This window comes from Penicillium manginii (genome assembly GCF_028828005.1).
Source record: "Penicillium manginii strain IBT 31320 chromosome Unknown utg000002l:1.0-5564898.0:1.0-5567710.0, whole genome shotgun sequence".
Taxonomy (NCBI): Eukaryota; Fungi; Ascomycota; class Eurotiomycetes; order Eurotiales; family Aspergillaceae; genus Penicillium; species Penicillium manginii.
The window spans coordinates 5,308,967-5,335,270 of record NW_026643103.1 but is presented as its reverse complement, the minus strand read 5'-3'; the positions used below and the strand labels follow the sequence as shown (position 1 = coordinate 5,335,270).

Here is a 26,304-nt window from a genome sequence, read left to right as displayed (position 1 = left end):
ATTAAAAACAAAGACTTATGTTTGTTATGTAGCGCTACAGTAACAGTCTCTCTTTACTCATTTTATCTACGACTAGATGCCACGTATGGCAGGAAAACCCTCTGATCTCAACAATAAGCACATGGCTTGACTGGACGTTGTGATGGCTTGAAAGTTGGGGTAAGTGGCTTGACTGGATATCGTGCGGCCTTGGAAGTTGGTTTTAGTGGCTTGCTTTGTATGACGACGGCCAACTTGAATACCCCCAATGCATGGTCCGAATAGATGACATCATCATCGCGGTGACGTCATACAGCAGGAGTATATAGCTGCCCTAGTTCCTGCATCTAACTACGATTTTCATCTACAAAGCCCTTCTCATAAAACAATTTCGAGAACTCTAAATCTATTCACCATGGACACCATCAAGGTTGGTCGGCTTTATCTGCTGCAATTTATAGCGTTTACTTACAAGACATAGAGCGCCGCCAACTACGTTTCCGAGTCTATCCAAGGCACCGGAGCCGAGGCATCCAAGGAAGCCAACAAGCAGGTCGCTAAGGATAACGACGCCAAGCTGACCACCCGTGCGACCGCTGCTAAGGACGCTTTGGTCGATAAGAAGGACGAGCATGCTCATGATGTCAAGGCCGATGTTTACAAGGGTAAGATTGCCTGTGATAATTCAAAATTATGGAAAGCTAACTTTTCACAGAGCAGGTTAAGCACTAAGAGAAATATGAAATGTCCTAACGGGAATTTCTTGATACCCATATGTCTTCCATTATGATATGGAATCGATACTTGCTCATTGAAATGTTAATATATCAAATGAAGATATCTGTTGATTCTACGAGTCAATAGTTAATGAAACCTAATTCTAAACTTCCTCCAAATCCCCTCGCCTTGAATCGTATTCGCGGCTTCACAATGATCAAAGGTCATAACTTGACCACTTGGAAGTTCACGAACAGTCTCATCGTCGAATTCAACTCTCAAGTCGTCGCCTTCGATGCGCAGCATGCGAGCAATATTTGACTGTTCAAGTTGATACTTCACACATATCCTCTCCATCAAGTCCTTGGCCGCCCGTTCCGTTAGGTAAATAGACCGGAAAAGATCGCCTGGTTCATTAATTGAGCGGATAAAAAAGCAAGCTGCTTGAAAAGGTAAGCCTTTAATCGTGATGGAATTTTAATACTTGGACGGGTGTTGTATCGAGGGGAGACCAGTTAGTTCGTCCGATGCCTATCCGCTCATCACACCCAGATTTAACGACGTAGACAAGGGGGTATAAGGTAAATTTTGAGATCAGATAATAATAGTTATTGCGTAAATTTGGGTTATGCTCTTTTGGTTTCTGTCGAGCTATCTTCCTGAACTACCCTATATGATATAGGGTATCACTGATAGTAGACTTTGGTACATATATATCAAATTTATCAAGAATGTAGACCTCTATCTCAGGAAGGTATAAATCCTACTTTTTGAGTAGATAGTTACACAGGGCTTCTAGTATAATCAGAGTGATACGCTATGGCTGTCTAGCTTTGATAGGAGAAGCTTTGACACTACTGAATAGTTCAAGGTTAAACCGAATCCTGATATAGCGCGCTTGCTGTGGCTATTAGCTTCCGCCATTTGCGAGGTAGTTAGTTTATCACTGCTAATTATATCACGAATCAATATAAGAGTGGATATTGCTAGATTAGGAGCTATACTTCTGTGGTAATACCAAGTACCAACCAAGGAAATTAGGCGAGGACGGGGAAACTTGACGTGGGGCACATAAGGTTGTAGCTTCTTATCTTATAGGTTTTAAATATTTCTCCGCTAAGATATAATAGTCCGGTAATTTACCGTATATCCCCAAAACAAATGAGGCTGACACAGCTTATCCAAAAGTAGCTTAGTGTATCGTGGCATTTGGGGTTCGGGGAACAATGAAACGGGCAAGAAGCTTACGATCGAGATCGCCTTCACTTATAGGGAGGATGATGATGGCCCTTCCATACCTCCACCAAGAAAATTTGGGAAGAGAGGACGCGTGTCCACAACCAGCAGAATGTTAGCTGAACGTGAGGCATACATTGTGGCGGAAGAAGAGGTTACTGGACAACCTTCGACTTGGGAACGCGTATACGAGCTCATACAATATAATGTCCGCTCGTGTCCGCATAAGTCTGACTGGTGCTAGGAGGATCCGAAGGACAAAAAACATTAGAAACTTAGGACCCCGTATCTAGAACGGCTTATCGACTATGTCAATGAGGGTGGCATCCTAGACGGTCATAACGATATTCCCGGTGATATTCGTCGAGATCTAATCCTGGAAAGCCAGGCGGGAAGAAAGTCGAAAAAAATGGATGTGTTAACAACAGGACTACCATATCCTTCAACTATTATCAACGTCTTACCAGGAAAAGATGGCAGCGCTTGTATGGATACCTCGTCCCTACCCAGGCCTTTGGCTGACGAGCCTCTCATTATTGCCGGGCCTCGTGAATCCGCTGTGAGAGAATACTACAAATAGCTAGAATCACGCGCGACAGAAGAGAGTTACAAAGCTAATTTCCGTAAATTTTGCCAAGTGACTTTAGAGAATTACCTAGACCTTCAGCTGATCCTTAAGAATCCAGACTATGGCTTCTTCATCCAACAAGGGGTTCTAATTAGAACTACCCGTCACTTTCTTCGTGACATCAATGAATAGGCTATAGTGATAAAAAAAAATATACAGCTTGACCAGACTACCGCCGAATAAATCTCTACAGTACTGAATAGACTTAAGGGCTATCTTATTTATAATACTGTCAGGGGGCTTGTGTCAAAGAGGGTGAGCTTCGGGGGGGGGAGTAATCAACTCTCTTTGTATTTCCTTTGGCAATCCGATCTTGTCTCAGCTACGCTAGGGATTCGTGCCCGATTCGTGCCTGATTCACGTGATAGTCAGGATGAATGACTTGACGCAGTGTTTCCTTTATTCTTGAAGTTTCTTCAAGAATTAGTCTCTATACTATTCTAATATCTTATTGGTTGATTCTCCTCTTCTTTGATTACCACCTGAAGTCTTACCTAGTCACAGGTCTCTAGCCTATCCCTTAGTAATTGCTATTATATCCTAGGATCTATGATTAGTAGGGGAGAAGGGGAAAGAAGTAACAATAATAATTAAAATTCAAGCTCCTAGAAGTAGTAAAGTGTTATAGTTAAAATACCTGTTTATTGGCTACTATAAGAAATCTTACCTTATCTCTGATTGGGAGAGTTATAGGATTAATTTACCTACAAGATTATCTTTGCTAGTAGCCTTTAGCTACGATAAGGTAACTATCTTACTAAAAATTATATCTTTGTTGAATGGTTCGAACATATGTAGATCTGATAGAAGATTGGCTCTCTATACTTTCTGGTCTTTGGCCTCTGTAGAAAGCAGTAAACTAAGATAACTTGACGAATTGTTTCCAGGAGCTTGCAGAACTTAGCTAGAATTGCGTAAGCTAATGAGGTGAGCTGCCCTGTGTATTTGCTCCTAGGAGTTAGGGTTGCCACGCAATTTTGCAGCTGTTTGTGATACGTAACTTTTTGGATGGGGCGGGGCATTTGAGCGTTCTAAAGATGGGGAGAGACTACTCAGTGAGTCTGATTCTGAGCGCCCTCATTAAAGCGGCGGCACCTAGAATAGGAAAGCCCCACACTGCATGGGAAATATGTTACGTATAGGTACCTAGGTATCTACTACTTGAGAATCATGCATATACCCATTCTTTGATGCTGGCCGTTTTTCATACTAGTAAACAGTAGGTATTGGTATTCCTAAAGGTATGATGTGATGCATCGCAAGCTGATACAAATAGAGATCTCTCAAATTGACCCCGGGTATCGAAAGTAAAGTTATAATGGTAAATATTCGACAGGCGCTATCTCCTCTGCGGTATATTGCCCTTTTCCTCTTCAGCCTTGCGTTTCCGCGACGGCGTAGTCGCATCCTCGAAGGATTGAGATTGAGACTGAGACTCAGGCAGTGGTTGGACCCCATGATCACCCTCTTCCTCACTATCGTGAGCCTCAATCTTCTCCCAACCATCCTCCTCATCTTCCTTCCCGTTGCCAGGTCCCCCCTCGACCTGATCATTCTCCTCCCATTCCACATCCAACTTAACAATCCTCGCGCCAGATGGTTTCAGTCGCCGATAATACCCCTCGACAACCCCATCCTGCACCTTGAATCCTCGCGCAATATACCACCTCAACCCATCCTCGTTTGCTTCATGGACATGAGCCGTCACGGAACGAATACGGTAGTGTTTCACCAATTTCGAAACGCGGTATTGAGTAGTCTTCGAGGCTGGTGGGGTTTCGAATAAGAGCGAATTTAATAAGGCCGCCGCCACACCATGACCTCGATATGGTGAGAGGAGGTGCAGAGTTTGGATATAGAGGTTCGTGCCCTGTTCGTGGTCGTGTTGTTGTGTATCGAGAGTGTCTAGCCTTTCCAATCGACACCGAATACCCCCAATCACTTTATCTGTTCCTGGCTGGTCATGGTATATAGCAACACGCGACAAGGACGCGATGACAGGATCGGTGATTGTCGCTGTATAGAAGGAGTTTGGGTAGCGAATTGGTAGTAGTAGTCCCGTGATGCGCGTGAGAGATGGGATATGCGCTACACCAATGGGTTCGATTGTAGCATTGGGATGTGTGGTTTTATAGCCGGCTAAGATGGTACCGGGGTATGGAATAAATGTTGCTTCTTTTGTGGCAGGTCTTGTTGTTGCGACAGCTGCGGACTTTGGTGGTTGTGGTGTTGGGGGATGGATGGGTGGAACAGAATTGGAGGAACGAGAAGGGGATTGTATGGAGGAATTCTGTGTCTGACCTTTGGCGAAGAACTGGTAGGCCATGAGGAGAGGAGATAGAAGTGTAAAGATAGAGAGAGAGAGAGACCTGGAGTGAAGGTGATGAAGTGGGAGAATGCGGAGATGAGAAGATAAGCGATAAGGATAAGGTGACCTCCAGCCACGCCAACGCCAACGCCAAATGCCAACGCCAACCACCTACACTTCTTTGAGAGACTTTGGATCTGGTGGCCCACACGGTACTGTGAGTTGAATTCCTTCTTTCTATTATTCACCTCGACTGTGACGAAGTCTTTTCGTCTCTGTCTTGTCCTCAACTCTCTCTTCCCCCTTTCGGAATCGGTGGCTGAGCCTCCTCTGTACCCGAGACACCATGGTTACCCGTGAACTTGCACTGACATACTCCTCCCAACTGCGACAGGGTCCAATAGACACGCTTATCACCCTCCTTCTGGCTTCTATGTTCGAGGATTTATGTCCCCTCGGACCGATTCCGATTCCGATCTCAACCTTCCTCTAACCATTGGCACGCCTCTGCATAGATTTCCGGCACATGGAGAACTAGCCCGCATCGGCGCGAGAAGGGTTTTGACTGTGTCGCGCGGGTAGACACAGCTATCGCACTTTCAGCACTGGAATAGACCGGAGCGCATTGGACTAGACTGTCGAGACCGACGTCGCAGGACGACTCCGATCATGGCCGATTCCAACACCGCGGCCCACCGGCCGAGCTATCCTGCCGGCACTATCGCCAAAGTGGTATGAGACAACAGAATCGCGATTGCGATCGCGATCATGGTCATATTAAAGACGAACTTGCTTGTTTCTAACCTGCTTTTGACTAGTCAACCGATATACTCAACGAAACTTTTCACAATATCATCCATGACCTCGTTGCAAAGGTCCATCGCGAGGAGAAGGTGGCCCGAATGCGCTCCGCCGTCGTGGTGGCTCGGCAAAGAGCCGAGGAAGAGGCCATCATTCCAGAAGACACTGCCAGCAAGACACTGATCGACGGAAAGCCGAGAGAGGTCAACATCGATGCGAACAAACTCGCGAATACACATCTGGAGACCGACGCCGCCGTCTTCGACCACGGAAAAGTCCTCCTGAAAGGCAATCCCCTACATACCGTGAAGGAGATCATTTGTCCGGACTGCCGGCTGCCCCGTCTATCCTATCCTCCGGTTGGGGCAGGATACCGACCTCCTCCGGACCCGAACAAAAAATACTGCGAGAATGGGCCGATGATCACCCTCCCCGGCCACGATGTCCACGGGAAATTATTCGCCATCATGCCGAACCCGAAGAAACGCAAGGATCAGAAAGATAGCACCATTCCCGAGGTTCCGACAAGCAAGTGTCCGATTTGTCCACGCTATTTTGTCATGAACAGAGTAGCACAACACCTGGACCGCTGTATGAATATTTCCGGGCGTAATAGTACCCGCAACAAGACTCCGACAGATAGCGGCGCTAGTGGCGCCAGCAGCCCGACCTCCTCAGCGCCGAAGCGTCCACACGAAAATGACGACGAGGGTGGTAGCCCTAGTCCAACGAAGAAGAAGAAGCTCAATTCCTCTAATAAAAAGGGCTCGACGAATAAACCCGGACCCAGCAAGCTGAAAAACTCGTTCACAGTCGAGGAACACGACGATGACATCAAGAGCGAAAATGCCGATGCCTAAGCGTTTGCGATACTACGCGAGGGTCGTTCTTTTTCCTATACTTTGCTTTCCCCAGTCCCAGTCGGGGGGTCAATACGGTGTCATCGGCGTTTTCTTATTTTTGTCTTTTGCTTTCAATAGTCTGTTCCCTACTTTTTGTTCACTTACGGCGTCTTGGGGTCTGGTTTGCCCTACACAAGAATTTGCATAGATGACGATGATGATGAGGGGTGGGATAGGTCTTGTACATTACTTCATACCATACACTGGGCTGCAGCTGGCATTGCTGTAGACGGTGCGCTTTCTGAGATTTTCTGGGCCTTATAGGCTTCAATGCATGATTTGGACTTTGTTATAGTTCCTGGTTCCTACTAGTAGCAAATAGTACTTACTTTGTAGTTCTATGAGGTATACAAAAAGGGTTGCCTCAATGTGCCCAAGTGGTTTGTGGGGGAACCTTTCCCTTTTTGTTCTCCTCCAACTCCACCTTCACCTCCAACACCACCACCTCAATCATGTCCGACCTTGTAGCTTGGGCCATTCCTCGGCTAGGCCAGCTGTTGCCGCTGGATGAGGATTCCCTGAAGCAAGTCATCGAATATTCCGCCAGTCTCCCCGCCGATGCTTGTGCCGATCACCTCAAAAACTTCCTGGGTGACTCCCCCGCCGCCTTCGAGTTCATCGCCTCCTTCAACGCGCGCCGAGGCCGATCATCTGCGCCTACTGTGCCTGCTGCTCCAACTGCACCAGCAGCACCTACATCATCCCGATCCAACGATACATATGCCTCTAAGAGTGACCGACCAAAAGGGAGGGGCAAGAAACAAAAGGCACCGCTACACAGCGCCGGCCCGACCCGCCGGCCAGACAACTATGGTGATGTGGGCGGTGGTTACAAGAAGAGGGAGGAGGAGGACTACATGTCTGCCAGCAGGCCTACATTGATCCCTCCTTCTCAGTCTTTGACTCCTGGGTCATCGGGTTCCTCTCGTGCCCAGTCGCCAATGCCCACTTCGTCGCCGAAGCCTCCCCCATCCGCCTCGGGCCCAGTCCTGTCAGATATGCTACCCAATGTGCGGTCAAAGACGAGCAAAACCTCTCGATCATCGGGACCCTCCAACTCCACGAATTCAAATAAAGGTGGTGCGGCTCTCACAACAAACGATATCTCCGACCTAACGGCTGCCATTGCTGCTTTGGAAGTCTCGACCAACCCGACCTTGGGCGAAAGACGAAAGTGCAACTGCTACGCTTCGATTCACTCGCTGTTCGATCCCGCTCCAAATTGCTTGAATTGTGGCCGAATTATCTGCTCGTTGGAGGGACTACAACCGTGCTCCTTCTGCGACACGCCTCTTCTGTCTGCAGAGGAAGTCCAGAGCATGATCAAGGAGTTGCGAGCCGAACGTGGCCAAGAAAAGATGCGCGCCCACAATGAGGGTGTCCACCATACTGGAGGACCAAAGCCTGTTGGATCCGAATCCGGATCCGCCTCACCTAGCAAACTCGATGCGGCAAGGGCACATCGTGATAAGCTGCTTCAGTTCCAGGCCCAGAACGCCCGTCGAACAAAGGTGGTTGACGAAGCCGCTGACTTTGAAACACCAAATGTCGCCTCCACTCTCTGGATGAGTCCGGCGCAGAGAGCACTGGCACTCAAGAAGCAGCAACGTATCCAGCGTGAGATGGAGGAAAAGGCTCGGCCTGAGTGGGAGAAGAAGAAGAGTTTCATGAGTCTCGATATCAAGGGCGGAAAAGTTAGGCGAGTGTATCACACTGCTCCAGCCGAATCCACCCTCGAAGCTAGCGAACCGGAACCTGTAGAGGATACTGAAACAGACACGCCTCCATCTCGGGGACATGCATTCAGCAAGAACCCCCCTCCTAGCAGCAGGAGGACTCATGCGCCCGGTCTGGAAGGCCCCCGAAGGCAAGACCGTGGACCCGAACGAGAGGGCCGAGCGAAAGCAAACATGGCGGCGGGTGCAGGATGACAATGACGATAACGAACAATGGATCCTGGATGGTGGAATGCATGGACACAGCACATAATAGTACTTTATTTTGCTAATCTAGTGCCAAGTGGGCTCGACCAGCGCCCAGTGCCAAGTCCCGCATACTCGCAGCTCGGTGGGCTTTATACAACCTTGTGTCTGGATAAAGATAGGGCTTAACAAAGCCCGTCCACCCGATTCGCACCTGGCAGACGGAATCGCCTAGCGCTTATTCCGCCCCGAGACAGCATACGTCTTCCCCTCTTTCGTGAACTGATATTTCCGAGAAGGAGGGCGTGCAGTCAACTATCCACAGCAACCCCACCAACTTTGGCCGACCTTACGTGCTTAAAACAGCGGGTATCCACCAAATATAGGAACGGATACTAACGGTATGCCGCAATTGAAAGCCACCCCCAGCCGGTGGTGGGGTTCAATTATTGAGGGTCATGTTTGCTGAAGTCCAGGACGGCCGTCTAGTCTATGCTAATAGCCTACCTATACGAAATGTCTGATATAATATGAGTGAGACCTAAGGTAAACTATTCACAGCCATGCATAAGCCATTCAGCCACTGTCACTTTCCTTGCTATGTACTCCGTAGTAACATTTACCTGTTTGAATGGACCAACCAAGCTTTGTAAGACCTCTCCCCGCAATGTGCAATTGAGTGGTAACCAAACAGAAGACTTGATTCTATCTACCACCACCCCTTCATAAGCGTCAGAAGATCACGGGGCCACTTAACACATTCCTAAAAAAGAAAGAAAAACATCCGGCCATAGCCGTGAAACCCACCAAGTCAAGCAAGATTGCTATACGCAGCTCTTCATAGGCTCCGTCATCGACCCTCGGCTGGTTGCGGGTATCTGCGGCCGCGGTGAGTATAAAGTATTACCACCTCACTGAATTCCAGAAAGAATTTGGGAACTCATGCTGACCTCCATGCTGATTCAATAACTCCAAAAACCATGTTAGCTGAACCTGTGCTCAGACACCTCACCGTCGACCGGATACTAGGCGATCTGGCCGCGGTGGTCGTCGTGCTGGTGAGCAATCCATCCATTCCAGTCACTCCATCCTCATCCCCATTCCCCGCCATCTCCACCTATGAACGCCCCTCCGAAACCCCCGGACAAAAGACTAAAATTCTTAGACTATCGCTTACATCCTCTACAATCGATTTGTACACTCACTTCGACACATCCCCGGCCCACCTTTAGCATCTATCACTCCCTGGGTCCAACTTTACCACGGGCTCAAAGGCGATCGACACCTCTGGCTCGATGACTGCCATCAAAAGTACGGTAGCCATGTGCGCGTCGCACCAAACTTTGTCTCGGTAAACACCGATCGTGGTCTCCACGACATCTACGGACACGGAAAACGCCTCCAAAAGGCGGACTTCTACAATGCCTTCCCCGCGATCAAAGGCGTGTATAACACTCACAACGCCATTGACAAGACTATGCATGGCCGCAAAAGACGCGTTCTGAGTCAGGCGTTCTCCGATGCTGCGCTGAAAGGCATGGAAGATGTCATGCTGCTACATGTGCGACAACTATGCGCGGTCCTTGCCGGATCCGGATTCGAAGCAGACGAGTCGCAAGATCGGAAGGGCTTAGTGCGCAACATGGGCAACTGGTTCAGTTATCTCTCCTACGATGTAATGGGCGAGCTCTGCTTCGGAAAGAGCTTTGACATGTTAATCACCGACAGTCGCCGACACATGATTGGACTGGTTGATCGTGCTGCGAACCGGCACTATGTGGTGAGTACTCTATCAGCTCAAGAGATATCAACTATCGACTCCTAACACAATGACAACAGTGTGGTCTCTGGATGCCTCTAGACCGCTGGAACCTAGACCAGATCCTCATCCGCCGCCTAACCCAAGATCGATGGAACTTCATCATGAACTCGCGCGTCGAAGCAAACAAACGCGCCCAAGAACGAGCCTCTGCCGGCCGCGAAGCAAAGAAAGATTTCTTCTACTACCTACTCAACGCCAAAGATCCCGAAACAGGCAAAGGTCTCAGCACGCCCGAACTCTGGGGCGAAGCAAACGTCCTCATGATCGCCGGCAGTGACACAACCTCCACCACCCTCGCTGCAACCCTCTTCTACCTCGTCCGCTCCCCATCTGCCCTGTCAAAGCTCACCAAAGAAGTCCGCACCGCCTTCACAGAAGTCGAAGATATCATCAGCGGCACAAGCCTAAACGAACTAACCTACCTAAAAGCCTGCATCGACGAAGCCCTCCGTCTTTGCCCCGCCGTCCCCGGCGCACCACCTCGTGAAGTAATGGAAGGCGGCGCCGTCGTCGACGGCATCTTCCTCCCCGCCGGCACAGACTGCGGCACACCAACCTATTCAATCCACCGACAAGAAAAATACTACCGAGAAGCGCAGCAATTCATCCCAGAGCGCTGGATCGAGGGCGCAACCTGCAGCACACCATCCGGAACAAGCTGGGAAAGCAACAAAGAAGACATCGAGACCGCGCGCAGGGCATTCTGCCCATTTAGCATCGGGCCGCGTGGGTGTATCGGGAAGAGCATGGCGTTTATGGAGATGCGACTGACGCTTGCGCGACTGGTCTTCCTTTTCGATATGAGTCTTGCGGATCGGCAGGGTGAGGATGAGAAGGGTCATTTGGCGCTTGTGGATCATTTTACTAGTGCTAAGGATGGGCCGAATGTTGAGTTTCAAAAAGTTGTGCCTGTTTCTGTTGCCAACTAGGGCTCCGTGGGTCTGGGTGTACATGTCATTATGAGAAATGCAACAGAATGAATGGATGCCAGATACTCGGGAATGACCTTATAGTGGTTGTATCACGCACTATGGCACTGAGTATACTATTCTAATAAGCATATGTTCAAGTTATCTGCAACTAAATCGTGCCCAGGTACTCCGTAGAAGTAATAGAAGAATGCAATGTCGATCATGTCGGGGGCTCAGGACACGGTTGCGCGTCTTGGCGGCCCCTGCGCAAATTGGAGCCACTCCACTTCAACGTCAACTTGACCCTGGATCGCCGTTAGATTCCCCCCAAAATACGGACAAAATTCACATGGCGTCGCACATACAATGCCTTCTGCACTCACAGTCACATTCGTGCAGTCGACCCTCCTAAATGCCCTCTCCAACATCCTGGCGCAGCTAATCGACCAGCGCAACAACACTGTAATATCCCCATCTTCCCTGAGGCTAAAGCACAAAAGGGAAAAAAATAAAAGAAAACTATGCCCAATGACCAAGAATTGCAGCTAATCACTCTCCAGACCCCATTCAAATTGAACATACTGGCTCTACTCCAATTCGTCTCTTATGGCATCCTAATCGTGCCCCTGAATTTCTACTGGCAACGCGCCCTGGAAACACAGTATCCAGGCTTTCCCTCACGCGCGGAGATCTCAACCCTTTTCTCCTCGCGCTCATGCAGCTTCAAAGCACTGTGTTCCCTCGCATCTCTGCGCGCTTTTCTCATCTCCCTCTGGCCCTGGTCTGCTGATCCAGATGCCCAGCTCCCGCATCACCAGGACAAGGAGAAGGAGAAGATGGCCGAGATCAAAGAGCAAACTCAAGGGCAGGCTTCCCGATGGGCCCCTCGCGTGAGGAAGTCTGGTTTGCATGCTTTTATGATGAAATTCCTTTTTGACCAGACTGTGGCCGGTGTGGTAAATATTGTGTTATTTGTTTTCTTGATCAATGTCTTGAAGGGGGTTGCGCTTAAAAGAGTCTGGGAGTTGGTTATTGAGGTATGTCTTGTTGATTTTAGCTCTGCCCCCATCTTTGCATGCCTTTTACTAACCTGGTTGAACAGGACTTTCGGCCGATTATGATCGCCCGGATGAAATACCGCCCAATCGTGTCAACTCTGATGTATACTGTCATCCCCGTGGACCGACGTGTCGTCTTCGGCAGTGCATGTGGAGTGATATGGGGGATTTACCTCAGCTTATACGCGGCGGTTTAATAATAGCATATACCCATACACTTTCTTCCTCTTGGATTTTTTCTTGGTTTTTTACTTGGTTTTTTTTTCTTTGCATCAATCTCAGCTGGGCACTTGAGCATAATAGAATTAGACATGATGTCTACAACATACACTGCAAATTTTGGAATTTCACCAATCAACAACTATATTAATCAATCAAGTCACTAGGTATATAACAACCATATTATATTATACTATCCCAGACCAGAATCGGATCACCGCATAGCCAAGAGGAAATAAAAGAATATGCACGAAGAGGGGGGAGATATAGAAACGAAGAAATAAAGGATTGAGAGAATGACTTTTCACACCCTCCATCACTCAAGCAGCGGGCATCTCAATCTTCTTCCCCTTAACAGAGAGCCACTCCACGAAGATCGGACCGACAAGCGTCAAAGCACCCATGGCAACAGACACATAGAAAGTCTGCATGATAGCCTCATTGTACGCGACAAGCACGCGGTGCAATTCATCACCGTGGACAAGAGTACGCAGCATGGTCGCACCAGCAGAGATTAGTTGCGCGGCAGGGGCATCAGGTGCATAGTGCGCAAGGTTCTGGAAAAGCTGGTTTTGAAACACGTTTTGTCCGACCGAGACGAAGATGGCGCCACCGAGGGTTTGCGAGAACATGACAATGGCAGTGCCACTCGGGACGTCCATGGGGTCCAGCGCCGTTTGCATGACCATCATCGGTTGTTGCATTCCTAGGCCAAGGCCAATGCCGAAGAGCGCTTGGTAGCCGATCCACTTGGGGTGGCCGGAATCAACTTCCAATGTAGTGAGAAGGCCGGCACCGATAGTCATGATGATTGATGAGGCGATCATGAACGGAGTGTAGTAGCCACAGGCCGTGACGAGGCCGCCAGCGAGAAGAGAAACGACGACCACGGCGATGATCATGGGGAGATTCATGATGCCGGATTTGATTGCTGTTGCGCCTTTGATAGCTTGGAACCAGATTGGGAGCTGTGAGGAGATTAGAAGTCCATCCAGTCTAGAAGAGGGAAGGCAGTCAGAAGTGTTGGACTACTCACATAGTAGGTCAGAACAAAGTATGCACCACCAAGAGCACATGAGTACCATGCTGCACCCCAGATGTTTCGGTTCTTGATGAGACGCGGGGGAACAGTTGCGCGGTCCTGTCCCCACCATTGAATCACGGCGAAGACGATGAAAAGAATACCGAAAACGACGAAGAGCGCAATGACGCGGCCATTTTCCCAGGCGTATTTGGTACCACCCCACTGTAGTGCCAACAGAAGACAGATGATGGAGGGAAGGAAGAAGAGGGAGCCGAGGAGGTCAAATTCGCCCAGTTGTTGCTTCCAGTGACCTCTTTGCTTCAATGCCTTGTTGGCAGGGAGGAAGGCGATGATGAAGAGGAAAGTCACGGCTCCAATGGGCAGATTGATGTAGAAACACCAGCGCCAGGAGAGTCGATCAGTGAAGGCACCACCCAAGCTATTCTATATTAGCAGTTTGAACGGTTTTCAGGACGGGGAGATAACATACAGAGGACCAGCGACATTTGCAATACCGAACATAGCACCAATGAGACTGGTATACATTGGTCGTTTGTCAAGAGGAACAGTCTGGCCGATGATCAAGATAGAACCAGAGAAAAGACCGGCAGCACCGAGACCAGCAATGGCTCGACCACAGATCAGACCGACAGAGGTAGGTGTAGTGGCACAGACGAGGGAACCGATCTCGAAGATGGAAAGGGCGGCGAGGTAGATCCATTTGATGGAGTAGTAGGTGTAGAATTTTCCGAACATCAAGGTGACAGCGCAAGTGGTGAGCAAGTAGGAACTTCCATACCAGCCGACGTCTTCGAGGGAGTTGAATTGATCGGTAATCTTAGGGATGGCAGTTGCAATGATGGTGTTGTCCTGGGATTTATTAGACAGATGCTCCTTCTGTGATCCAATTGAGGTCCTCTGTACTCACCAATGCCACGCAGAACACACAGAAACAAAGCGCAATGGTAATGAGGACGAGCTTCCAGGCCGATGGATATTCGATTTCGGGCTCTTGAGTCTTCTCGCCGTCAACATCGCTGTCTGATTTATTTTCTCCGTCTTTGACCTCCTTCTCTGCATTGTCCTTTGATGCAGGTTCCTTGTTGGAGTCTTCGTTGGGCTTCACCTCCTTAGAGGATTCATCCTTGGCAGTCGTATTGGTAGTACCATTGGCAATCTCCTTCTGGGTATCTTCGGCTCGTATATTGGAATTCCTGGAAGCGTTGGAATTTCTTGATTCCTCAATCAAAGTGCTCTTCTCACTCGCCGCTTTCGAGGAAGCTTTGCCCTTAGACTGTGGACGACTGTGACTATCTGTGTCAGATGGGGCATTGTTCCCAAGCACAATCCCCTCTTTGGGCTGATCGGGTGGATTAAAAAATGAAGACATTATGGGCGTATAAACCCAGGGTAATTAACAGTAAACGAGTGGATGAGGGGGGAGAAGAGATTGAGGGGAAGGGGTTAGCTCTACAAAACAAGAAAAAAAGCCAGACCAAACAGTGGGGGACGAGACATTAAAAGTCGACGCAAGTTCTGTCAGCGCAGGATTGCCAACGCAACTGGCCCTTTGTACAGGTCTCATCCCCGACCAGGCGACCTTGCCGATGCAAGCAACGTGGACATGAAGGAGGACCAATCCTGGAGTCTCCCTTCTCATCCCATGTGGTCCGTGAATATTCCGTAGCGGTCTGTAGAGTCAATAGTACGGCGCAGTAGTGCAGTGCATGCCATGGTATGGGGGTCAATTCTCAGTTTTCAATTTTACATTTTGTCAATTGGCCCCCATTTCTGTGTGCATGTGGAGAGGATGCATATACGGGGTTACTGTTGTTGTTCTAGCTCGCCATGCAAGATACGTCAATTCTAAACGCGCGATGATCCGGGTCCAGGAAAAAGAAAGGAATGAAAGACATCCGAGAGCTGTGGCAAAGTGGGCGACAGGCAGAGTTGAAACCGCGTCTCAGCCGCAGCCGAAGGGCCACACATCGGCCAGGAGACGATGCAAGGATCTCCAAGCTATCTTCTGCAGGTGTCACCTTCGGGCCCAGGCTCCAGTGGGTGCACCCTTAGTACCAATGGGGATGCAAAAAGGAGTGAATAATGGCGATCTCCTTGCTCGATGTTAAGGGGACAAGCTGAATTTGCCGACTGTTGTTGTTGGGTACTAAGTACTCCATAATAGTTTACTAGATCGAGACACACTGCAGTGTACTGTGTCTAGAACGATCTGTTCGTACCAACACACGTCAGCCAATGCTCAGCCAGTGAAAATATCGAGTGAAGTGAAACAAATTCATAACTCGCCCGGACAGCATCATGATCGACCGGGAGATCGCGATGAGGAACCGTGACCCCGTTAATCTGGCATTGAAAATAAATAAAAAGGAGTGTAGTGGGAGATGATCGCCCGCAAGGGGCCGAAAGCTAATAAAACTGGAGGGCGCCACCGGCTGAATTTGTGTGGGAAAGCGGTGAGATTGACGTGTAAAGATTATGCGGGGGATAAGCAGAGGTTGATGTACTAGGGGAAATTAAGTTAATGAAAGATGTCATTAAATCTCATCTGTGACAATGCGATATTCATGGATAAAACTACGGAGCACATAACATAACGAAAAGATGGATTATCAGTGCTCTAACTCCGGTTGTCATTGCTTCTTTATTCTTCAATTGACGGCTGGAAACCTTGGAATGTCTGGAGTTCTACTACTTTCGGAGAGGCGATATTGAAATTGAAACTAGTAGAAGCTTTCTATTCTAGTATTCTAAGTCGTGGAGTCGAAAGAGGCCGACTGGGTAGCCGGGTCGCCTTACGCCGGGAGGCCTTGCGAGCACGAAGTTGAGAATGAGGAATCGACTCTCCTGCCTCAGAGTTCAGACCTGGCTTCCAACTGAGAACGAGAATCCTGACCACTGTAGGTGCACCAAGACTGGAAAGTCGCTCCAGTAGCTGTTGAAGACACAGTATGACCTGTGAGCTGTCAACCGCCTCGATTGCTTCCAACTGCACGATGATGAAAACAACTTTCAAACGACTCAGTATATCAGCAAGCAGGTGTAGATAGTGCTCCTCGAGCTGTGCGTGGAGAAAACGATCAAGACCTTGAGCGAGATCAGACCCAACCGGTGTTTGATTGACAAATGTAGCGGCCTGGTTGATAAGACTCTTCAGCGTTGCAATGATCGGATGAGAATCATCCTGTGTCTTGAGAACCCAGAAATTGGCAATCTTGAAATGCAAGAGCTGCTCGATTGCATTGGTGCAAAAGTCCTGGGAAGATTGCCGGTCGGAAAATGGAACTTTAACGGATATCAATGAAGACGTCGATGAACGATTCCAATTTACCATAGTGGTTGAGCTCCAGAATGGTGATATTTTGACCTTTGCAAATCGCCGTCGGTTGCGCAAATTTCTTGCCATTTCTAAGCTAGCTTGATGGTCGATGGTACATTGATTTGAAATCACCTGCAAGTACTGTGTTGAATGTACGCTAGTCAAAGTCTTTTGTATCTGGCCTCGCTCGAATTTGACAAGGGCTTGATCGGAGTGAATGTCGATCTTGAGTTCGGTAACAAGATTCATCACTACCTGTAGCTTTCGCTGGAACTCTTTCTGTTCTCTTTTATTTGCTTCGTTGCCGGACTTGACAATCTCTTTTACCGCCACAAGCTCTTGGTGCATATCACGCTGCTCAGCTTGGCTTCCTGCTGTTGCATGTGCAGCTATTTGAGTGGTAACGCGGTGGATGTCATCAAGAATATCGTTGTATCTTAATGGTGCGGGCTTCATGACAGAGTGATATGCTCGTTTGAACGACCCTTCTTCATACCATTCCAGAGCTCGCAGAAGAAACCGGATAACATGAGCGTAAAGTGTAGCAGCTAGTGTCTGAATAGTATCTGTTGGGTACAACGTCGAAGCTAGCTTCACACGTGGTAGAGCATCCGCAATATCCAAGACACCGTTCGCGATGATGGATCCGATCTTTTTGTGTTCGATAATTGCCTAACAAGAAGTTACCTCAGGAAAGGAACCAATTTGTTGATCCAGGTAACGGGACTGTGGACCTACTCCGAATAACAATTTCATGGTTCCCCATGCCAAGGAAACATACTCCGGGTGATGTTGAACAAAAACATCCATGATGTTTCCATAATAATCAATCCGCTCTGAAATTTGCTCCATATACCTTCGCATTTTTGATCCAGACTGGTCCTTATGATAATGGAGCCTTGCATTTTCCACAACGACGAGAATATCTTCCAGAGAAGTTGCGCTGAGGGTTTCTAGACGGCGTTTCTTCCTGGAGTCTGAGGTCCCTTTATTTTCAAATAAATCTCGTGCTTCGTTGAAGGCCACCTCTGCAGGCCTAATAGTGCTTGAGCTTGAGACGGTCAGAAAGATTGATAGGAGTCACAGAAACCCCGCTTGTATACTCACTCACTGGCTGTGTACCAATTTGAAAATCGACCCGGAGTGATCATTAGACTCGGACTGCTCGCCATGTTGTATATAATTATAATTTATCTTGAAAAGTTTGACGGTAACACCTCTCTTAGAGGCAAGTATGAATTTGATCTGAGCTTGAAACCGACTCGGACTCACTTTGATGTCCGATCGAGACATCACGTGTATTTTTGGGGGCCGAGTCGCTGCACCATTCATCTTACCCCTCTAGGCGCTCTAAACTTCACCCCACACATCATGGGCAGATTCATTTTCAACCTCAGCTTTGAACGCGACTGAGCACTTGATGACGTATAATATTAGTATTGACGTAAGTTCAAACATCCAAGGTCGCCTGAACTAGTAACCTTGGAACAATCTAACAAAGCCCCCAGCCTGATGTGGATGATAGAGAATACGTCTTTGGCGATCAAGAGAGCCCCCAGAGCACAGACGCCGAGCAAACTACCCAACAGAACCACTCGACTATCTCAACGGACGAGACCCAGAAGAGTCAAACCGAGGTGTTGAAACTTTCAGCCCTGCGCCAGCGAGAAAACACCCAAAATACTAGCCAACCGCCTGAGACAAGCCGAAAAAAAGGCTATCACAACCCAGAACTGGGACATGTAATTGAAGAGCGAGTCCCAACAGAATATTACTTTGACGAGCACGAAGCGCTCCCCCGAAGCCTTACCCGTGAATACCCCAGGTTTTTTCCAGAACTCTCCTCACTTGTTAAAGATCGAGCCATGCCATACAATATTAAAATGAACGATCATGTCAATATGAGCGACGATCTTGCCGCTGTCGAGAATAAGGTCTTGCGACAGCAAGTGGATCTCTTGCAAGCCAAGCTGAAGAGATACGAATCGGCGGAAGTTAACCCCCCCAAGGTTTCAATTCCTGTATCAACTTGAAGACCCGGATTCGAGCAATGACAACGACCATTATTCAGAGCATAGCTCTAGTGAACTTGAACTTGAAAAAAGAATCACTACTTTTAGTGACGTGCCGGAAATCGTGTACGAGCAGAACGGTGTTGCCCATCTTCGATGCAGCATTCCACTTCGGAATTTCGATCTCTTCCTAGCCCTGAATCCTGATATTTCATTCCTTGTGTTTCGTCACTACAAGAAGAAATTCCAACCTTATTATGACGTGAACGAAGAAGCAGCCCAGCTTCCATGTCCCACTTCTGAGAGTATCTACCCCGTGGCGAGCGAGATGAAATCAGCACTGAATGCTATGCTTGGCGCAAACGCTGGATTTGGTGATATCAAGAAGAGGTACGGCGAAAGTAGAGATTTACTTGCGCCGTATCTATTTGCATATCATAGTCGCCAAGACATCAACAAAATAAAAGCTCAGCTCTCTCCTGTCGAAATCGATCACATGGATCTTTTTATGAGGTACTTAGATGAAGAATACGGCGAAGAGTATAAAGGTGTTGATTACCTCCTCGGAAGAGGACTCATAGCCCCTCAATACATCCACTATCTCTTCAAGCCGGGAGAAATACTGGTTGAGAAGAAAGACGGCGAGTACGCAGGCTATTTTGCACAATCCTGGATCTCGAAGAATTTCGGATTATCCGAAGAGAGCTATCACAGTGAAATATTTGACAGTATTGTGGGGAATGGGCCACGTCTCAAGCTACGGACCGTGTCTCATTTCCAGATTGAGGCTTGGAACTTCGAGTTCGATGGGCAATTTTTTCGAAACGACAAAGTTCTAAGCTTCTCACTTAATAACGAAGAGCTTTCCATCGGAAAGAATGCGCCATCAAAGCCACAGTCCTTTGACATACTCATGAAGACAGCAAAGCCTATAACGGATCTTAATGTTTTTCCCTTGAAATACGCACCCCAAACATTATTTGACACTCTACACAGACGAGGAGAGACCATTTGGAAATGTCGCACCAGGAGACTTGTGTCATATAAAGCGCAAGAAAACGAGAAATCTACAGAAATGGTGAGTCGTTCCTCCCTTGTCTTGGGTTTCTGGATTTAACATTGCTTAGGGGGATGAGAGATACATGATAGATATGGAGACGTATAGAAAACTTCATCCGTCAGTGGGTATTCGGAAGCAGGGTGACAGTGGACCGAAAAGGCTTAGTGAAGATGAAATGGCTCAGGATGAACCCCCCCGATGAAAGATTTTGTTTTCTTTTGCCCGAGAAGACTAAAGGGTACAACCTCAGGCGGAAGAAGTGGTACGAGATCTCTCTCGATCGCATATCAGATGTCGAATGGAATCGAGAGGCATTTCATAGCCTTGTCATTGAACGAAGCGCAAAGGATATGATCCAAGCTCTTGTGACAAATCAAATCGAGACGGAGAAATCAACCGACCTGATTGCTGGCAAAGGCAATGGCCTCATACTCTTGCTTCATGGAGGGCCTGGAACTGGCAAAACTCTAACAGCGGAGAGTGTGGCCGAAATTGCACAGAAGCCACTATACCGTGTTACCTGTGGAGATGTGGGAACCAAGGCCGAAGATGTAGAGAAATACCTCGAGTCTGTCCTATATCTCGGCCGTATTTGGGGCTGTGTGGTGCTATTGGACGAGGCGGACATCTTCCTTGAGCAACGGAGTCTCGAAGATCTAGCCCGGAATGCCCTGGTATCGGTGTTTCTTCGGGTTCTTGAGTACTACGATGGCATCCTGATATTGACAAGCAACCGAGTTGGTACTTTTGATGAAGCTTTTCGATCTCGAATCCAGCTTGCTCTCCATTATCCTAACCTTGGACCCCAACAAAGGTTTCGAATTTGGCAGACATTTGTTGATCGGCTTGACTCGATGGGTGAAGATATCGATATTGCTGACTTACGAGATAATCTGCACATTCTCAAGGAGGAAAAGTTGAATGGAAGACAGATAAGGAATGTGATCACGACTGCTCGTCAGTATGCAAAATGGAAGGGGACAACTCTTACATATGAGCATCTCAAGGAGGTCATTCGAGTTTCGGGACGTTTTGATGACTATCTTGATAAACTGAATGGAGGGTTTTCTCCGGATCAAATCGCAAAAGATGATGGAGTGCGATAGTGATATTTCTTGCAGAAATTCAGCGAAGTTGTTGAAAGGTTAAAATTAGATACTGCCCTAACGAATCTCAAGTTCTTTTTTGGTTCCTTTAATTTTTTTTTTAAAGAAATACAGCTAGAGGGCATATTTGCGCACTTAAAAACCAAGCTAATCAGTCACATTGCAAGCTAGGGAGTCGATATCACTTCCTTTGTGATGATGGAGAGGCACTTGATTGACACCTGGAAATAGGGGCAACCAAGTAATGACAGTTCAGCATTTGATGACAACAGTCTAACCTAAAGTGGGCTAGTTTTAAGATGTATATGGGGTTACCAGACCGGACTTTGGAGTTAAACTCAAGCTTTGCAAGTACACTTGATTGCAAACGCAAATAACACTTAGATAGCTCTCTGGTTAAATTTCACTGATTTATTATTCGACGTACATATTGTGAGAACCGTGAAGAACCTGCAAGTCTCGATTTCACGAGAGGCATGATTCAATTTTGCCATACCGCTGTAAACACCTGAATTGGCATTAAGATAATAGATGGCAATTCAAATAAGATATCTCATTTTTCAGTCCTCAATTCAACTATTTCTCCCTTCAATGTTACATTTCGGGCGATTCTTATCTCCGTTAACAATGCCGAGTACTTGCTTCTCCAACCGGGCTCAGTATTGTTATAAATATGAGGCCTGCGCCGAGAGGATATTTCCATTCAACACTTCATATTATTTCAAACCTTGGAAACCACTCTATCAATAATAAAAATGGAAGAAATCTTCGCACTCGCACCTGAGCCCGCCACTCCTCTGGGCCGCTACCGAGTCCTCTCCCCCATCGCAGGAATCCGAGTATCTCCTCTCCAACTTGGCGGCATGTCAATTGGAGACAATTGGTCAAATTTCTTGGGCAGCATGAACAAAGAGCAATCATTCGCTCTTCTCGACGCCTTCGCCGCTGCAGGCGGTAACTTCATCGACACAGCAAACAACTACCAAAACGAACAATCCGAAGCCTGGATTGGAGAATGGATGGCAGCACGCGGAAATCGAGACCAAATGGTCATCGCAACCAAATTCACCACAGATTACCGCACTCACGCCCTAGGAAAGGGTAACACACCTAATACCTGTGGCAATCACAAGCGAAGCATGTTTAATAGTGTCCGTGATTCGCTCCGCAAACTTCAGACTGATTTCATCGATATCCTTTACCTACATTGGTGGGACCACACAACTTCTATCGAAGAAATTATGGACTCGCTACACATCCTGGTTGAGCAGGGCAAAGTGCTATATCTCGGTATTTCCGATACGCCAGCTTGGGTCGCTTCGGCGGCAAACACCTACGCGCGTGCACATGGGAAGACCCCCTTTTGTATCTACCAAGGACGGTGGAATGTGATGCTTCGAGACTTTGAGCGAGACATTCTTCCCATGGCACGCCATTTTGGTATGGCGCTTGCGCCTTGGGAAGTACTAGGTGGTGGTCACTTTCAAAGCGAGAAGCAGATAGCTGAACGAGAGAAGAATGGTGAGAAACTACGACGTGTTCACAGTGACGGACAAACAGAGGAGGAGAAGCAGATTTCCCAGGCTCTTTCGACCGTCGCAGCAGAGCATGGGATTGAATCTGTGGCTGCTATTGCTTTGGCTTATATTCTCTGCAAGGCGCCGAACGTGTTTCCGCTTATTGGCGGGCGCAAGATTGAGCATTTGCAGGACAATATCCAGGCTTTGAAGATTAGGTTGACTAAGAAGCAAATCGAATTTTTGGAGAAGGCGAAGGAGTTTGACGTCGGATTTCCAAACAATTTGATTGGGGCTGACCCGAAGACGACTGGTGAAGTGGATGGTTCCCATGTGGGAAGGTTTGCGAGGGTTGACTATGTGTTGGCTCCGAGGGCGATTGGATATGAGCTGGGGAACTAGAATCAGCATGCAAGAAATAGGACTCGGAATATCTCCACTCAACTTGATTAGTTCGATTCAATACCTAGTAGGTACTATAGTTGGAAACAATATGATAGTACTAAGCATTCGACTTGCATAGTTCGCAGAGGTCAACTTGAAAGACACAAGGCAATGTGGCTTATTTATTCATCTAAGAGCTGACTAGAACTTGAAGAAGAAGGAGAAGGGGCCAATAAATAAATTAAATGGGCCTCGGTGTACAAAAATGAGGGAATGACAATAGCCTTCATTTTGAACTGCGGGTAATAACTGGTCCACTTACTATAGTTAGTAGATGTGGGCTATCAAGCGTATACGTTGAAACGTTCAATATATCTGGGGAAGTACCGAAGGACAGTATTGCAGATACCTGCAATACAAATAATACCGGGAAGTGTCTTACGAGTGTTTGGATCTGTTAGTCACGGAAACCGATGGATTCCGTGTTTCTCGGGACGTGACTGCACACTCGGGCCGCTATTCGGGTTGGCCAGCCTATTCAGGTTTCCCGAGTGCATGCCGAATCGTCCCGAGAGACCGATGAGAACAATAAACCAAAGTCAATGGAAACTGGGGTATGTCCGGGGATGAATGTTAGAGACCAGCTTAACTTGTACTAAACTTGGGAGAGTCGAGAATATCTTCTGCAGTCAAGCACCATGCGCCCCTGAATTCCTAGACTTCCCCATCCCCCAAGTTTCCCCGGGTGTGACGCTGTGCAAATGAATGCCCGTCCCCTGCATCCCCCGTGTCGCCCGCGTCTTAACCAGTGTCGCTCACCGGTGAAGCCGGGGGAAACGTGGGTGTCGGCCAATTGACCAGTCACAGCCTGCAGAGCCCTCCACACCTTGTCATCTCCGTAGTTTCGAACAGTTGCCTGCGTCATAGGTTGAGGTGGGGGAAAAACAGAAAAAAAAACCAAGAAAAAAAAAGTAGAAAAATTAAAAATAGGCTAGGTGATTCTGCTAGCGAACTTCCAGGTGAAGAGGGAGTAAAAGAGGAAATAAGAGGTTTCACAGGGTGCTGTGTGACCCCGCAAGAATGAAGGGACACGGCTGCATTCGGCCGTGAAGATGTACAGAGAGAGAATAGTCAAATGCCAACTACAAATCAGAATGGACAATATCGGAGCACAATTTCTAGATAATGGCCGTCTGCGACAATGTTATCGGACAGAAATAAGCCCTGGTCAAAGCCATTGAAGAGGAGTCCGGTGAACCCGGAGATTCCCATCTTGGCTGGGGGGGGGACTGACCTCATGGACCCCGCCATCCCACATCCAACTTTCTTTTTCCTCTTCTCCATTACTCTCGTCTGCTCTTACTCTCTTCTCTGTGATTCCCTTTCTTTACTCCCTCTTTTCTCAACCTCTACCTTTCCTTCATTTCCGGTTATTCCTCTCCATAATCCTCCTTCGCTCTTCCCCTACCATCCATCATCATGTCTCTCTTGGCTGAGGCCACGCGCATCGCGCGCGAATTTGACTACCCCGCTGAGCAGGTCCAGCGCGGTGTCGCTGAGTATATCCGCCAGCAAAATGAGGGTCTGGCTAAGGAGAACACTACTCTGAGCCAAATCCCAACTTTTGTGACAGCAGTGCCCAATGGCACGGAAAAGGTCCGTCCCGTTTTGCTGTCTCCGCGCAATGATGAAGCCCTCACTAACCTCTATCCAGGGTCTCTACCTGGCCGTTGATCTCGGCGGTACCAACTTCCGCGTCTGCTCCGTCCAGCTGCACGGAGACACCACCTTCTCCCTCACCCAGTCCAAGATTATGATTCCCCGGGAACTCATGGCCTCCGGTACCTCCAAGGACCTCTTCCTCTTCCTCGCCCGCCAGATCGAGTCTTTCCTGCGTATCCACCACAACGAGCACTTCGAGGCACACTTGCGCCGTCGCCTTGCCGGTGCCAGCGAACAGGAACTGTTTGATCTTGGTTTCACTTTCAGTTTCCCCGTGCGCCAGTTTGGTATCAACTCCGGAACCCTGATCCGCTGGACCAAGGGCTTCAACATTCCCGATGCCGTTGGTCACGACGTTTGCGCTCTGCTCCAGTCTGCCATCGATGAACTCGAACTCCCCGTTCGCGTGGCTGCGCTGGTCAACGATACCGTTGGAACTCTGATGGCTCGCTCCTACACTTCCCCCGGCGATACCGGAACCTTCCTGGGCGCTATCTTTGGTACCGGTACCAACGGTGCCTACGTCGAGAAGCTCGATAAGATCACCAAGCTCCAACACATGAAGGACGCCCACTACGACAAGTCCACGGGAGAGATGATCATCAACGCGGAGTGGGGCAGCTTCGACAACCACCTCAGCGTCCTCCCTAGCACCGTCTACGACCGGGACCTTGATGCCGAGAGCAACAACCCCGGCATTCAGATGTTCGAGAAGCGTGTTTCCGGCATGTTCCTGGGCGAAATTCTGCGCCGCGCACTCCTGGCAATTCACAACGACCCTAAGCTGGCCATCTTCAAGGCCAGTGCCACCTCCAAGGTTTCCCTTCCCTCTGACTCCCTCTTTTACCGCCAGTGGGGTCTGGACACCAGCCTTCTGAGCCAAGTCGAGGCCGATACTACCAAGGACTTTGTCGACGTCAAGGCCGCGCTCAAGGACCACTTGAAGATCGAGAATCCCAGCGATGCCGAGTGTGAGGCTGTCAAGATCCTCGTCCACGCCATCGGCAAGCGTGCCGCCCGCCTCAGTGCTGTCCCCATTGCCGCTATCCTCATTGACTCTGGCAAGCTCGATACCGAGGGCGTTGTCGATATCGGTGTTGACGGTAGTCTCGTCGAGTTCTACCCCAACTTCGAGGCACACATCCGTGAGGCCATGCGTGAGGTTCCCCAGGTTGGTGTTGCAGGTGACAAGAAGATCCGCATCGGTATCTCCAAGGATGGAAGTGGCGTTGGTGCAGCTCTCATTGCCCTGGTTGCCAGCAAGGACGAGACTCTGCATATTCCTCGCGAGAACTGAGCGTCGCCGCGTGACGCCTCATGTGTATATGTTTGACGACCTACTTGCTTTTCGACCTTCTACCATCTATAGCGCGGTATTGCAATGATTTAATGGCCTGACCGATCCTTTTATTTTGGTCATCTCATCGAGAATGGGCTCTCCTCCTGGCCTGCCACAACATCATCATCACCCCCGCCCCACCTTTTCCCTTGGGGAATTCTCACGGCAAAATGCTATTCGGCTGAAACTATTCTTTGGAAATTGTCAGCCTATGCCCTGAAAACCTGGTTTGAAAGGGTCTCTCCTGTCCGGAAATGGGGCCCACACACCCCGTCCTTTTGTTATTTCGCTGTCGATCCC

General features: G+C 48.5%; 11 protein-coding genes across 11 annotated transcripts; 9 read left to right on the top strand and 2 right to left on the bottom strand.

Moving 5' to 3' along the window:
- Positions 1-394: 394 nt before the first annotated feature.
- N7533_003293 (uncharacterized protein) lies at positions 395-711 on the top strand (the record flags this gene model as incomplete). Its single annotated transcript, XM_057099943.1, has 3 exons — positions 395-409; positions 461-644; positions 695-711. The coding sequence occupies 3 exons, from the start codon at positions 395-397 to the stop codon at positions 709-711; spliced, it is 216 nt and encodes a 71-aa protein (XP_056965079.1).
- Positions 712-2,138: 1,427 nt separating this feature from the next.
- N7533_003292 (uncharacterized protein) lies at positions 2,139-2,512 on the top strand (the record flags this gene model as incomplete). The annotated part of the gene is made up of 2 exons (XM_057099942.1): positions 2,139-2,160; positions 2,226-2,512. The coding sequence occupies 2 exons, from the start codon at positions 2,139-2,141 to the stop codon at positions 2,510-2,512; spliced, it is 309 nt and encodes a 102-aa protein (XP_056965078.1).
- A 1,387-nt stretch (positions 2,513-3,899) lies between these two features.
- N7533_003291 (GNAT family N-acetyltransferase) lies at positions 3,900-4,886 on the bottom strand (the record flags this gene model as incomplete). Its single annotated transcript, XM_057099941.1, has 1 exon — positions 3,900-4,886. The coding sequence occupies one exon, from the start codon at positions 4,884-4,886 to the stop codon at positions 3,900-3,902; it is 987 nt and encodes a 328-aa protein (XP_056965077.1).
- A 651-nt stretch (positions 4,887-5,537) lies between these two features.
- Positions 5,538-6,529, top strand: N7533_003290 (uncharacterized protein; the record flags this gene model as incomplete). Its single annotated transcript, XM_057099940.1, has 2 exons — positions 5,538-5,600; positions 5,687-6,529. 2 exons carry the CDS (start codon positions 5,538-5,540, stop codon positions 6,527-6,529), a joined length of 906 nt encoding a protein of 301 aa, XP_056965076.1.
- A 494-nt stretch (positions 6,530-7,023) lies between these two features.
- N7533_003289 (C2HC5-type zinc finger protein) lies at positions 7,024-8,502 on the top strand (the record flags this gene model as incomplete). Its single annotated transcript, XM_057099939.1, has 1 exon — positions 7,024-8,502. The coding sequence occupies one exon, from the start codon at positions 7,024-7,026 to the stop codon at positions 8,500-8,502; it is 1,479 nt and encodes a 492-aa protein (XP_056965075.1).
- Positions 8,503-9,473: 971 nt separating this feature from the next.
- Positions 9,474-11,244, top strand: N7533_003288 (cytochrome P450; the record flags this gene model as incomplete). The annotated part of the gene is made up of 3 exons (XM_057099938.1): positions 9,474-9,551; positions 9,659-10,273; positions 10,333-11,244. The coding sequence occupies 3 exons, from the start codon at positions 9,474-9,476 to the stop codon at positions 11,242-11,244; spliced, it is 1,605 nt and encodes a 534-aa protein (XP_056965074.1).
- A 348-nt stretch (positions 11,245-11,592) lies between these two features.
- N7533_003287 (Mpv17/PMP22 family protein) lies at positions 11,593-12,481 on the top strand (the record flags this gene model as incomplete). Its single annotated transcript, XM_057099937.1, has 3 exons — positions 11,593-11,688; positions 11,787-12,263; positions 12,329-12,481. The coding sequence occupies 3 exons, from the start codon at positions 11,593-11,595 to the stop codon at positions 12,479-12,481; spliced, it is 726 nt and encodes a 241-aa protein (XP_056965073.1).
- A 342-nt stretch (positions 12,482-12,823) lies between these two features.
- Positions 12,824-14,917, bottom strand: N7533_003286 (MDR family MFS transporter; the record flags this gene model as incomplete). Its single annotated transcript, XM_057099936.1, has 4 exons — positions 12,824-13,471; positions 13,540-13,966; positions 14,018-14,397; positions 14,456-14,917. The coding sequence occupies 4 exons, from the start codon at positions 14,915-14,917 to the stop codon at positions 12,824-12,826; spliced, it is 1,917 nt and encodes a 638-aa protein (XP_056965072.1).
- Positions 14,918-18,284: 3,367 nt separating this feature from the next.
- Positions 18,285-18,897, top strand: N7533_003285 (uncharacterized protein; the record flags this gene model as incomplete). The annotated part of the gene is made up of 2 exons (XM_057099935.1): positions 18,285-18,308; positions 18,373-18,897. 2 exons carry the CDS (start codon positions 18,285-18,287, stop codon positions 18,895-18,897), a joined length of 549 nt encoding a protein of 182 aa, XP_056965071.1.
- A 2,900-nt stretch (positions 18,898-21,797) lies between these two features.
- On the top strand, positions 21,798-22,961 carry N7533_003284 (Aryl-alcohol dehydrogenase (AAD); the record flags this gene model as incomplete). The annotated part of the gene is made up of 1 exon (XM_057099934.1): positions 21,798-22,961. The coding sequence occupies one exon, from the start codon at positions 21,798-21,800 to the stop codon at positions 22,959-22,961; it is 1,164 nt and encodes a 387-aa protein (XP_056965070.1).
- A 1,461-nt stretch (positions 22,962-24,422) lies between these two features.
- Positions 24,423-25,962, top strand: glkA (glucokinase glkA; the record flags this gene model as incomplete). Its single annotated transcript, XM_057099933.1, has 2 exons — positions 24,423-24,599; positions 24,658-25,962. 2 exons carry the CDS (start codon positions 24,423-24,425, stop codon positions 25,960-25,962), a joined length of 1,482 nt encoding a protein of 493 aa, XP_056965069.1.
- Between the last annotated feature and the right edge of the window lie 342 nt (positions 25,963-26,304).